The 13,406-nt window shown below is 53.0% G+C and overlaps 1 protein-coding gene across 1 annotated transcript in view; it reads right to left on the bottom strand.

The window, feature by feature from the left end:
- Positions 1-12,912, bottom strand: part of RBP1 (retinol binding protein 1) — a 24,310-nt gene extending 11,398 nt beyond the window's left edge. Inside the window, exons 1-2 of the mRNA XM_006734194.3 lie at positions 12,627-12,912; positions 11,860-12,038 (exon numbers count right to left, since the gene is read on the bottom strand). Coding sequence (XP_006734257.1) covers positions 11,860-12,038; positions 12,627-12,699 — 252 coding nt within the window. The 5' untranslated portion in view covers positions 12,700-12,912. The remainder of the gene's footprint in view (positions 1-11,859; positions 12,039-12,626) is intronic.
- Between the last annotated feature and the right edge of the window lie 494 nt (positions 12,913-13,406).

The raw sequence follows: 13,406 nt of genomic DNA, 5'->3' as shown, positions 1-13,406 counted from the left end.
GCTCAGTAACTGAGGATGAGTCGTCAGCAGGTCAGGATCTCTCGACTGAGAGCTCTTTGGGGTCTGGGATCCTTTTATTCACTGCAGGATACCAACCCCCACCTTGGAATCTACAGCAGAGAAAATGCATATTACCAGCTGTAGAATGAATGAACAAGTGGCAGAAAACATTCTAGGGGCACTCTTATAATTTTTCGGGCAATGAATACTTTTTTTTTTTTTTTTAGACAAACTATCCCAGGCAATGTAGCTGTTTATTCTTCCATAGATTAGCCTTATAGAAATGGGTTAGCCACGGTGTGCTTCTGAGTCCTGGAGCACTTAGTCATCATACCCAGGGCCACACTAGCCAGGAAGAGTACAGTCATGGTTTCAACCCACTTCGGCCCAACTCTGAACCCACAGCCTGCCCACTGTTCCCACATGAGCACCTTGCTGCCATGGATGCTTTTGCTGCCAGACAGTGCCTGGCAGGCTGTGGGGCTGGGGCTGGCCCCACCAGGGGACCATGGCTTGCCTGCCTGAGCTGGGCATTCGGGGGGCCCAATGACAGCCTTGGAGAGATGCAGGCCTGAGCCCCAATCCATCCCTATATCTTTCCAGCAGGGAGACCCTGAGCAGTGTACCCCACCTTCTGAGCCTGCATGTTTTCATCTGCAAAGTGGGGCTGGTGAGTCCTGCCACAGAGCAAGAGCCAACAGGATGAAATGACACAAGGGGTTGCAAGGACCCATTTCAGTGTCGGACACAGACAATAGTTCCCTCTGCGGCTGGCCTTGCATCTGAGATGCTAGAAAGGGGGAGCCCACACTTTGCATGTCCAATGCCTAGCACAGAGGGCTCCAATGTGTTTGTCAAATGAGTGTCAAGGCGAGGCCAACGTTCTGGATGGGGAGGAGGGAAATGGGGCTGGAGAAGGTCACAGGGCTCATGTGGAACTGTGCCGTGTTCTCTATGACCGTGGAGAGGCACATGCCCTTGCAGGCCCGCCTCCGCTCACGTAACTCTGGTAGCTCTTCTCTGGATGGCCGGGTGTCCTTCCCACGCACGTCACCACCTCCAGAGTTTGTCTTCTGGAGGACAAAGTTTACAGGAGGAGAGAATTAATAGTACCAGCTCCTACTGATGGACTAGACGATTGCAGACTTTCTCGCCTCTAATCCTCACCATGAAGTAGTAGGTATTCCTGACTTTATAATCATCCCCATTTCACAGACAAGGAGAGACACGGAGAGGTGAAATAACTTGTTTAAGGCCACCCAGTTTGTAAGTGGTGTAGATGGGACTCCAAACCGGTTATGACTCAGCCCCACCTCAGAGGGAGTTGGGCCGTGGACAGCCTCCACCGCGGAGGGGAACGAGATGCAAAGCAGACCCCGCTCCTCTGCCCCTGACAGTTCCATCCCATGACACCACTACTTCACTGGGGTCACTGCCTGTGAGATTTCAAAAGCCTCACAGAGAAATTCTTCCAGAGCTGTGACTCTTAACAGAACAAGGATGCCACTCCCCTCTGACAACAATCTGGAGTCAGATGGCCAGGATCCAGATTCTGGCTCCACCAATTACCTCATCTCAGACCACTGATCCCTGTTCTGCCTTTCATTCATTCCATGTACAACATAGGAAGAATTCTGCCATCTTGTTACAGAGTTGTGAGGATTAAAAGAATTCGCGCATGGAAAGTGCCTAGAATTCTTAGCACATGGGAAACACCCAACAAACGTTATAAAATGGCAAATGGATCTTGCAGTGATAGGATCTACCATTTATATTGTTTGAGGTCCTGCTATTTTTATTTAACACTCATTTGACAAACACACTGGAGCCCTCTGTGCTAGGCATTGAACATGCAAAGTGTGGGCCCCCTGTCTAGCATCTCGAATGCATGAACAAGGGTCACAGGTGCCCTGGGAACAATGGCTGCAGAGAGGGACAGTGGGATGGGGGGTCAGGACAAGATTGGTGGAACAGTTGAGCCCGGGCTCATCTTGACCATGGGTATTTATTCGGCCAGGGGAGGAAGCAGGAGACTTATCCCAAGGAAGTGAGCAGAGAGGTGCAAAGGTGGATGGCAAGTGAAGCCACCTGCACGTGGTGGTGGTGGGGGTGGGGGGCGACAAGGATAAGGAGTGAGGTAGGGAATGGAGCTGGAGAGGCAGCATGGACATGTCCTCAAAAGCCTGAGCCCCCTCTGGCCTTGGCCTGTCAGCACTGGGGAGCCCCTGGGGGTTAGGCTAGGGAGCGATCTGGTCAGATTCCCTTTTTAGAATGTGAAGGATGGGCTGAAGTATTGAGGATGGTGGATGGGAGATCCATGTGCAGAAATAATTCATGGAAAATGCTGAGCCTAGTGCATAGGAGTAAACTCAACAGGGGTTTATTATTATTACTATTGTTATTATTGTTACTGGCATGAGATATTCAGAGCTGTGGGGGTGGCGGAAGGGGGAAGAGGAAAGAGAGGCTAAGAAGCAGAATCTATGGAACTTGTTGAGTGGTTGCCCATAAACACTTTTCATTTATCCTCACAGTGATCATTTATGTGGCTACGTAGCGGTCTATGGAATTAAAAAGCCACAGTCACTCTAGCCACCTGTGGTTATGTGGCACTTGGCCACACCAGCAGGAGGCAGCCAGCTCTGTCAACCACGCAGGGTCAGGGTCAGAGAGATGTGAAGTTGAAACCCAGGGCTATGGTTAACCAGCAGTGTGACCCTGGGCGGCACCTGAGGGTCCCCGTCTGTAAAATGAGAGTAGCACCTCCTCTCCAGGATTGTTGGGGGATTAAATAATATATGTAAAGTGCTAGGGCAGAGCCTGCCCCCTGGAGGCCCCTGGACGGTGGCCTGCGCTTCTATGTGGGTTGGTGAGGCTTATTACCACACAGCTACAACAAATAGCTTCGTACAAATACATGTAGCTTTTTTTTTCCTTTCTTTTGAATGATTCTCCTGGAATATAATCACAGAAGTGGGATCTCTGAGCCAAAGAGCAAAATGATTTTTCTGACTCGTTGTGCACCGGCAGACGGGATTTCTCCCCCCTCATTTTCTGAGTGCAGAGCCAGTTATGTTGTTAAGGCTGGTCAAGGTGGGTTTTTGCAGCCTGGAGTATCCTCCACCCCTGGTTTATACACCTTCCATGTCCATCTTGTTTATACAGCTCTTCCCCAGAGTCTCCTCTGCTGTCCTTGGACACTCAGGTCAGGAAAGAAAGAAGGGGAGCAGGGGGCAAGGAAGGACAGACTCATTAATACCCCTGTATTAAAGACAACTAGCACTCTAAGGTATTTGCTTATTAAAGGAAATACCTATGGGTGCCTGGGTGGCTCAGTCGTTAAGCGTCTGCCTTCGGCTCAGGTCATGATTCCAGGGTCCCGGGATCGAGCCCCACATTGGTCTCCCTGCTCAGTGGGGAGCCTGCTTCTCCCTCTCCCTCTGCCTGCTGCTCCCCTCTGCCTCTGCTCTCTTTCTCTCTGACAAATAAATAAATAAGATCTTAAAAAAAAAAAAAAACACCTAGAAAAGTCATGGGATATTTAGCCAAAATAAATGTGCTCTAGTATTGGAATTTCAGGCAGCATGACAGAGCCCTGGGGTTCCTGTTTGGAGGGCGAGGGCGGGTGTGTGTGTGTGTGTGTGTTCACGCATGCCCTAGCACAACTCAATCTGTACAACAGAGATAGCTACAAAAATGCTTCCCAGGGAGGAAGTTATTGTGAACCAGGCACAATGCTTGCTGTCAGAGTTCTCAATCAACTTAAGTCAAATATGAAGAAATACCCAAGCCCATGTGAAAGGTTGGCAATTGGACCTGAGTTGCAGGGGCCGATTACCAGAGAAGCCTTCCATGGGGCAAAGGGGCCCGGAAGACAGCCCTCAGCTTACAGCCTCCAGATGGCTGGAGGGGAGGGGAGAGGGGGTGTCCTGCCCACTCACCTCTTCTGGTTCCATGCCCTGCGACTGCTTTAACCAACAGAATACGGCAAAATATGGCTATATGACTTTGGAAGCTAGGCAGATCACCACAGTGTCACACCCTTTTGCCTTGTTCTCTTGGCCCTGTCATTCTTGGGACCCAGATGCCATGATCTGAGGAAGCGCAAGCAGCCAGGAGACAGTGAGTGTGAAGGCCATAAGGAACAGGGACCCCCAGCTCCCTGCTGGCAGGACATGCAGCAAGGATCAGCCACCCGCTTTGGGCTCTGCCCAAATTGGAGATTCATGAACAAAATAAACCACTGCTATTGCTTGGAGTTTGGGAGCACTACGTTTTGGAGTGGTTTGTTACACAGCAATAGAAAAAATGAAATAATTCGCCACCACACGGAATTTTCATAACAATCCCATCCGTACTGCTACCCCGGCTCATTTTTACAGATGAGGAAACACAGCTGGAAGGTGGACCCAAGATTCAAATCCAGGTTCATCTCAAAGCCAGAGGTCCTAAGTGCTCGGTCGTGGCCCATACTTGCCCACACGCTCCTGGTGCCTGCTGCGCACACTGCACAAACCACTGGTGTCATCTCCTTGGAGCCCAGTTGCAGACCATCGTGGGCTGCTGCAAGTTTGGCATCCCCAAGAAGACTCCATCTGCAGGGACTGAACCACTTCTCTCGACTCTCATTCAGCCCCCAGAACCAGACACCCGGAACCCCAGCACAGGCTTATTACGCTGAATCATGAGCAGCACATCACAGGATCCCGGGCACGGGCCAGCCCACATCCTCATTTTTCTTTCTTAGTAGTTATCAAAAGCATGGTCTTTGAACCAGCAGCATCAGCATCATCTGGGAACTCAACAGAAAAACCCATTCTTGGGTCCACTCCAGACCTCCGGAATTGGAAACCTAGGGGCGTGGGCAGCTCAAGTTTGAGAACTACGGCTCTAACTATTGTTGCGGTTCTTAAACCACGATCTGTGGACTCAGAAGTTCTGAGGATGTTTTTAGATGCAAGAGACGGGAAACCAGTTCAAATAGCTGAAGGCAAAAGAAAGGGAATGCGCTAGCTGGCTCACGCACATGGAAAGTCTTGGAGATGGGCTCATGTCAGGGGCTCCACCAAACCCCCAGCATTGCAGTTTCTCTCTCTCTCTCTCTCTCTCATTTCTGCTTCTCTGCTGGCCTCATCTTCTCTTTCCCTCCTGCTGGATTTCTCCATGCAGCCGTGGGGGTGGGCATGGCACTCTACATCCCGCCAGCTGATGAACTTGAGAGGGACTAGAACCCAGCTCTCTGCCAGGGTCCCTAAATTAAATCCCAGGAAAGGGTGAGATGAGGTCACATGTACAATCATGTGACAGGTCATGGGACCTGTCATCACCCTGGTTTAAGGTGCTCATCCCTCGAGAGACACTGTACCGTGATTGGCAGCTCCTTCAGACTCCACAAGGGGAGTGGGGGTGTAACTCCCAGCAGAACAGGAGGTGCTTCTTTGGGTGGGTGCAGGCAATGTCGGTCAGAAAAAGAAACAGCGGCAGCTGCCCCAACTGCCACCTGGCCATCATAAGTGATTACTTTGCCCCCAGTCTAGGGCATCGGAAGGGCTTTTGGCCTCTTATTGCGCACAGTATCGTGGCTTCACAAGGCGCTGTCCCCTGGACTATCTCCATGGTCCTCAGAATTTGCCTTGTGAGCAGGCAGAGCAGCAACCATGATGCCCATTTCACAGACGTGAAGACAGAGGCAGTGTGTCCAATCATTTAAGGTCACTGTCAGTTGGGTAATGGAGGAGGATTCAAACCCAGACTCTAATACCAGCACTCCTCTCCACACCTCAGGCCTTGTCAGCACTCTATGCTCGCCTCCAGGTGGTGCTGGGCTCACAAGGACCTAAGGTGCTGGCCCTCAGCTGAGCTGGGCGGGACACCTTGTAATAGAGAGCTTTAGAAATAGACCAGTTAGAATCCTTCCTCTGCCACCAGCTGGCTGGGTGACCCGGGGCTAAAAAGGCTCTTCATCTCTCTGAGCCTCAGAGACTCATCACCAAAATGGGCACAAAGACACTTACAGAACAGCATTTGCTGTGGAGACCAAAAGAGGAAAAGTGCTAAAATCTCTGATGCAGGCCTGGCGCTTGGTAAGGATTTAGTGCATGTTATTTCCCTTTGTTCCTGCCTAACAAAAAACAAACCTAACACAACAGTGTGATTCTTGAAAGCTACTTTGGGCATTTTATTTGGGTTGCTTTAATTCTTCTTTTTGTAATCCTCAAAAGCATGCTGCTGACACCGATTTCAAAGGTCAGGGAACTTTAGCGAAGACATGAAAGAGACCCCATGTTTCCATCTTGGAAAGGAGTCAGGAGGCTCCCAAATCTGAGGGCATTCATAGCTTGGTGGCCCAGGGAGTTAATTCTGCCATCTGTTTTCTTTTAAAATATGAACCAGAAAAAATCCATTAATGAGTCAAGAACAGGATCAGAAAGCCGGCAAGAATTTAAACCAAAGTGTTAATAGCAATTTGGTGGGTTTCATGCATTACCATATATAATTAGATGGATGCATGGGGGGATGGATGGATGGATGGTTGCATGGAAGGAAGGAAGTCAGGGCAGGAAGCGGAGGAAACACATGGTTAAAGGAGAGAGAATTCAGAAAATCTATAAACACTGATATGGAAAGATGCCCAAGAAGTAGCATTGAGTGAGAAAACAACACACCAAGGAGTGGATTTCTTTCTCTCCCCCGCTTTTTTTTAACTGATCAATAGATAGACAGCTTCTATATTCGAGGACAATTTCCGACAGATCCACAGACACAGTAGCAGAGATAACCTCTGGGGAGCGGGAATGAGGCCAAGTGGGGGAAGGGACCCTTTCCTCTGCAGTCCACTCTCTCCTGGGCTATTTGAATTCTTTTTTTCCTTTTACAATAAAAACAAAGAAAGCAACGGAGGGGTGGAGGGCTGGGAGAGCGGAAGGGAGGCTCTGTGCAAGGGGTTATCCTGAGTTCACAGCTGGATCTGAAGAAGAAGCCACATCAACAGGAGGAGGCGCCAGGCTCCCACATGAACAAAGGTGCCCCCTCCAGGGCAAGCCTGACCCAGTGTCCCCGGTGGGATGACAAATGGCTTTTTTGTCGCCACCGCGCGGAGTGGGGCTCCCGGCTGTGATTGCTGACCAAGGCTGCCTTCTACCACAAATGCAGCTCCTGCTGGGGACAGCCGGGGACAAGGAACCTGATCAGTCCTCATTCCAAGGGATTCCTGGGCCCAGGAGTGGGGAACACTACCTGAAGTTGAGGGGCACCTTCCTCATTCTGGCTCCCCCACCTTGCCAAAGCTCCATGGGCTAGGTTTAATACATGATATTGGTTTCAGACCGGGCTGGAGGTTTCCTTTCTGTGGATAAAGACGTGCAGGAGGCAGCGCAGAACAAAGCCACACGCGGGCCTTACACATTTCCACCAAAATGACAGCCCCTGCTGCTTGCGGGTCACGTCAAACGGACCGGGAACAGACCGGGAAATGTGAGCTGTGTGATCCCGGCCACACAGATCTGCGTCCTCCAGCCCTCGGCCTGGTGGGAGAACGGAGAGCCACTCCCCGGTGGCTCTGGGCACGGATGGCAATGTCCATGGGGGGCAGATGGCTGGACCCAACCAACCAGTGGCCCGTGGCCCTCTGCAGCTGACGTTCTAGTTTTCCCACTGTTTATGGAGATGCAGGTACACAGAGGTGGTTCTTTCCTCCAGAGCAGTGGTTCTAAAGCTTCAGCGGCATCAGAGCCGTGGGGCGCGCTCATTGAACCCCAGACCGCTGGCCCCACGGCCAGAGGATCTGATTCAGTAGGCCAGGGCTATGGCTAGAGAATTTATGTCTCTCCCTAATTCTTGTGCTGCTGCTGCAGGTCCGCGCTTCGGGAACCGCCACTCTAAGGAACCCACAGGGCAAACAAAGACATCTGGCCGCTTGACCTCAGGTAACGGGGTGGGGTGAGGCCTGTGGCGAGCTGGAGAATGTCTCATCTAAAGGGAGCACTGTGACAGTGTCCCGGGGGCCCACACAGCACCCAGGGTGGAAGAAATGGGCACCCAGTGTTTTCAGCAATCTTGACTTGGTTGGTTAGAACAGCCAGAAATACGGATTTTTCTATGAAATCTCACAATCTCTGGCAATCTTTGGCAACTGGCTCTGAAATTTTTCAAACATTGTGCAGGCCAAACAAAACACATCTGCAGGCCGCAGTTCTAGAGCACAGACATTGTTCACACAGAAGGAGGCAGAACCAGAGGTCATTGAGCCAGCAAGCCCCTGGGCCCTTTGGGGAAGGGTGTCAGTCTGACTGTGTGCCTCCTGGCAAGGGGTCCCTGTAGCCAGTCAGAGCTGCATCTAGGCTCCCTGCTGGGTCCTCATCACTCCCATCTTCCCCGGCCACATCTTGCACTCCAGTCTTTGTGGACTGCCCCTCTCTCCCCTCTGAAACCCTCTCCCAACCGGGCCTTTTCTGACCCCTGGGCCTTTGTCCTTATGGTTCCCTCGGCCTGGAATGCTCTATCCCTTTTCCACGTCTGCCCTAATTCTTACTGGTCTTTCAAGGTCCCCTCAGCCGGGCAACTTTGATGACCACTGCTTCCTCACCCCTCCACACCGTGGTGGTCCTCAGCCCCCTGGGCTTCCCTCACTGAAGAAAATGGCCTGAAGATGCATCTGGCTCCTCCATGGGCCTGGGTGCTCCGGAGGCCTTGCTGCCTCTGGGTCCCCAGGGCTGAACCCAGAGCCTGGGGTGGGACAGGTCTGAAATAGCATTTACCAACTGCTCTTCTCTTGGCCTTGGCCTTCCTCTTGTCCCCTTTCGGTTTGCCTGGCTGTTTCCTGTCTATCCTTCAAGCCGCTGTTCAGACTACTTCCTGTAGGAACCTTCCCGGACCTCCCAGACCCAATAGGGGGTCCTCCTCCGGCTGACCTGCCCCCATCCACACAGCAATCACTGCGTGGCTGGCCTCCCCGCTGCCCTGAGCTCTATGAGGCCAGGAATCTTGTGCAGTTCATCTCAGTAACACAGGGGCTGCCAAGATAGAGTAAGCACCATGAAATGCTTGTGGGACCAAGAAAGGGATGAACAACACAGATGAACGAATGATCCCAGGTGAGAAACGAGACCCTTGTGAGGAAGCTCAGAATGAAGCCAGCCTGATGCTGAGAACAGATTGGCCTCTTCCTGGATGCTGCTCCTGGCAGGTAGGTGCAGATCGTGTGGAGCAGAAGGGGCAGTGGTGAAAGTTACCTCTGGCAACCACCTTGCCCAAGACCCCCACGGGCCCCACACACCTCAGCCAAGGTGGCCTCTAGGCAGGCAGCTCCTCTGCATTTGCAAGCCTCGAGCCGGACAGTTGCTGTAATTCTATTCTCCTACACCCTCCCCTGGCCATGCTCTTCCCTGTAGGCCTCCATCCAGTTGGCAGCCCCAAGAAGAAGGGCTTCTCTGCAATGTGAAAGGCCAAGGGGAGGCCGGAGCAGGGGGGCCGTCCATCCCCCCCAACAACAACAGCAAGGTACGTGAGTGCCGTATACCTGAGAGGGGGCCGCCCTGAGTCCTGCGACAGCAAAGGTGACCATGAGGCCTAGTCCAATCCCATCTGGTTTGCCCAGCTGCTGGGCTCCCCGATCTGGTCACCTGGGTTGTCCTAATGTCCTTCTGCTGGGCTGAGAAAAGAAGGCGGCCATGTGCCCCTTCCTTTGTGTCTGAAACCCTCCCTTCTATCCCTTTTGTCTTGTGTGGAAGTCACCTCCTCCAGAAGTCCTTCTGGGATCCCCTCCTCTGGGTACTTCCCTTTGTCACCCCTGATCACACTATGTTCTGACAGTTTGTGTGTCTGTCTCCACCACAAAGACTGTGAGCTCCTGGACATCAGGGATTGCAACATTCTCCTCCACGTCCCTGTGCCTGGTGTAGTGATGAGCGTGGGAGGAAAGCGGTGGGTCCAGGGCCGTGGGGAACGGCAGGGACTCTGGAGCTGACAAAATGCAAATCCTCCCTTGGCCACTTACTTAACCTCCCAAACATCTCACAATGAAAAATCCTGCCTTGGTTTTCTTATCTGTAAAATGGGGTTGAAAACAGTACCGTGAATAGTGAGTTGAAATAAAATAGTAACACGACATGTTGCATAGTCAGCACTAATGAGCACCAGCTCGTATTACTAGGTGATCAATTCATGTTTCACACATTATCGGATGACGCAGGGAATGCAAGACGGAAGATGATTAGCCAAGTAAGTACAAGCCAGCACATTCCAGAGGTTGCAGTGACCCAAAACAAATAGGAGTGTCTGATGTGCTCTGTGAGCACCCTAAGAGTGAGCTGGCGACAAGGAGTGTCCTCATAGTGCAGTTGCATGCAGCAGGCCAGGGAGCAGATCCCGGGCAGTGATCTGAAAGGCAGGGCCCCACCTTGCCAAGGCAGACGCTGTCTGTTTGCTCTCCTTTCCCACTGTGAGCCCCTCTGAGGATTCCGAGGCCTTAGGTCCTTTAAAGGCACAAGCTGACAGGTTTCTACAATCATACTGGCTTCTCCAAAGACACTCCCTGCTGGCTACCCCCTCTTCTGCCATCATTCCAAACAGCAGACTCAGACACTGATTCCTGACTCCTGTCAGATGAATCAACAAGGGGGTGGTGAGGAGTCCAGGCCTGGGGTTCCTTATCCTCACCCACTGGCACCCCTTCAACCATAGTCGCAGCAAACTTCCACCATCTGGGCTCTGCAAAGGCGACCAGCAGAGAGGCGCCTGGCTGAGAGTAGGAGGATGGACTTCAAAGTCCAAAGGCCTAGGGTTCAAATCCCATCTCTTGCAAGTCTCTTCCCCTCTCGGAGCCTTGGCCACTGCATATTATGGGGTCCTGAATCTCTCCCTCACTGGGCTGCGTGTAAAATAACTGGCATGGTTGTAGGACACACAGCAGACCTTAGGTAAATGGCCGGAGGGGGAGGAGAGAAGGCAGCTGCCTGGGGGTGAGCATACACTAGCTCTGGAGCCAAGACTGTGAAAGGGATTCCGGGAGCACCCTGACCTTCCAGTGACCCGAGAATGTTGGTGGAGACTTGGGGCTGACCTTCCAGAGTTTGCTGTGGAAACGCTAATTGGGGTCTCCGGGTCATCAGCTTCCCGCCCTGGGGGATGCGCTGCTGCCTTCCCTCCCCCTCCTGCAGGAAGGCTTCCTCTAGCCCCGGCTGCAGAGGCACAGACCCGCTGAGTAGGGATTGGCTGCAAAGTTCCAAGGCAGCTCAGTGGGCAGTGGAGGGCAGGGCAGGGCAGGGGACGGCCAGGAGCCAGGTCTCAGTCTGGGGACGAGGTGGGGCAGGTCAGAGGCTTCTGGGAGATCGTGATGTCCCCTGCTTCCCAGAGTGGCTTCATGCTAGAGCAGCTAGAAAGTTTTACACTTGAAAAGGGTTCACTGTGTTTCTTCTTTCCTTCCTCCATTATGCCCCGGTGTTACAGCCAGAGGCGAACAGAGTCAACAGACTTGTGGGGAGTTCCAGCCCAGCCCCTCCCTCACAGTGCTCTTCTGGGCATGTTACTCATCTCTTTGAGACTGTTTCCTCATCTGTAAAATGGGCATACTCAAACCTCCCTCACAGGTTGTTGTGAGGATTAGGTGAAGTTGAATGTATAAAGCACCTGGCTCAGTGCCTGAGCAGAGACTCAACAAACTGCAGCTTTCATAACCATTATTATCCTGTTTAGACAAAGCGGTATGCTTGATGAGTCCGTGCTGTCAACTTTGTGGGCTGGCAGTGTGAAGATCCCTGGTCCCTAAAATACAAGGGCCCTCGCTCCCTTCCCAGATGAAGTAGCCCAGCCTTTGGTCAGGCCCCCTGGGCAGGAGATGCCCTGCTATATGCAAATCCTCACCATGCATTTGCGGTCATCTATGCCCGTCAGATCCTCCTCAAACTCCTTCCCAACCTGGAAGTCCATGATATAGTTCCTGAAAGTGCTCAGCGTGCGGATGATCATATGGTTGCCATCCTGCATGATCTCTTTGTCTGGCTTCAGCAAGTTGGCGATTTTGCGCAAGGCCACATTGACATCTGCAGGGGGTGCCAGGGAAGAGAGGGGCAGAGAGTTGGCAGGAAAATTCAGAGAACTGTCCCCAAGGTAGCGGGGCCCCAGGAGCCAGCTCCTCCCAGGGGGAGGGGGGGCAGGACCTTTGGGGTTCCCTGCTCGCTTAGCGCTGTCTTAGCGAGCAGCCAGTTCTGTGCCTTTCTTTCTTTCTTTCTTTTTTCTTTTTTTCTTTTTCTCTTTCTTTCCCTCTTTCTTTCTTTTTCTTCTTTTTTTCTTGCAACAAAGTTTACTGCCCTTACACTGACTCTTTAAAACAAAAACTAGCAAACTAAACCCAGCTTTCCTAATGAAGTTATCCACGTCTAGAGCCACTATCAGATATTTACCACTAATTAGCTCTAACAACACCCACCCTCCCAGTTGGCAGCCTGCTGGCCACCCTCGGAGCCCTGGCGGTGGAGGCCCTTTCGCTAACGGGCGCAGGGAGCGGAGGCTGGCTCCGGCGGAGGCAGGCGGGCGGCGGGCTCGGGAGGGCTCTGGGGAACCCACCGCTAGTCCCTGAGCCGCTGGCCGGCGGGGCGCCCCGGGGCCGAGCGCCGCGGGCGGCTGCTTACCGAGGGCGCGCAGGTACTCCTCGAAATTCTCGTTGGCCAGCATCTTCCAGTACCCGGTGAAGTCGACCGGCATTTCGGGGGGCTATTGGGGCGGGACGGCCACGGAGCCGGCAGGAGCAGCTCTGGGCTCTGCGGGCGCAGCGGTTCCGGACGCGATCCGGGGGGTGGGCGGCCCGGAAATGTGCGCCCTCCGGGGGCAGGGGGCTCTGCAGGACGGCGACAGCTGGATTTCAGGCGCGCACAAAGCCCCGCGGGAGGTTCCCTGGCAGCCGTCGCTCCTCCCCCTTCGCGGGGGCGGGGCGGGGACCGGGGTTGTTGGAGGGCCAGGTTTATCCCGGCCCTCGGCCACCTTCATTCAGACCTTCAGGTCGCCTCCCAAGGAAGGAGGAGATGGGGGTGGGGGGCGTGCTTTATTGGCCCCAACTCTTTGGTTCTTGCGGGATTCCTTCCAACGCCTTGAACTTCTCACATTAAGCAGCCGCTTGAGGGTTAAGAATTTCGTGGCGTTTGCTGGAGTGATCAGGAAAGAGGCCACTTACCGGCCTTTGTCTGAAGCCCTGCGCCCGTGGCCCAGTCGGGCTGGTGGGCGGCCAGGGTCAGGAAAGCTGGGCAGTTGCACTCTGGGCAAGGAAAGTGGGTACTTTTCACATCCCTCCCCCAGATAAAAGCGAGGTTGATGTTGTTTGAAGTATGGCTAAAAAGGCCCTCTGGGTGGTTCTAATGCACAGTGAAGTTTGAGATCCCCTGCTTTATGCAAATGTAAGCAATGATAGATACACG

The sequence above is a fragment of the Leptonychotes weddellii genome, chromosome 1, assembly GCF_054177405.1.
Source record: "Leptonychotes weddellii isolate Sample4059 chromosome 1, ASM5417740v2, whole genome shotgun sequence".
NCBI lineage: Eukaryota > Metazoa > Chordata > Mammalia > Carnivora > Phocidae > Leptonychotes > Leptonychotes weddellii.
This window is presented reverse-complemented; position numbering and strand designations above follow the sequence as displayed.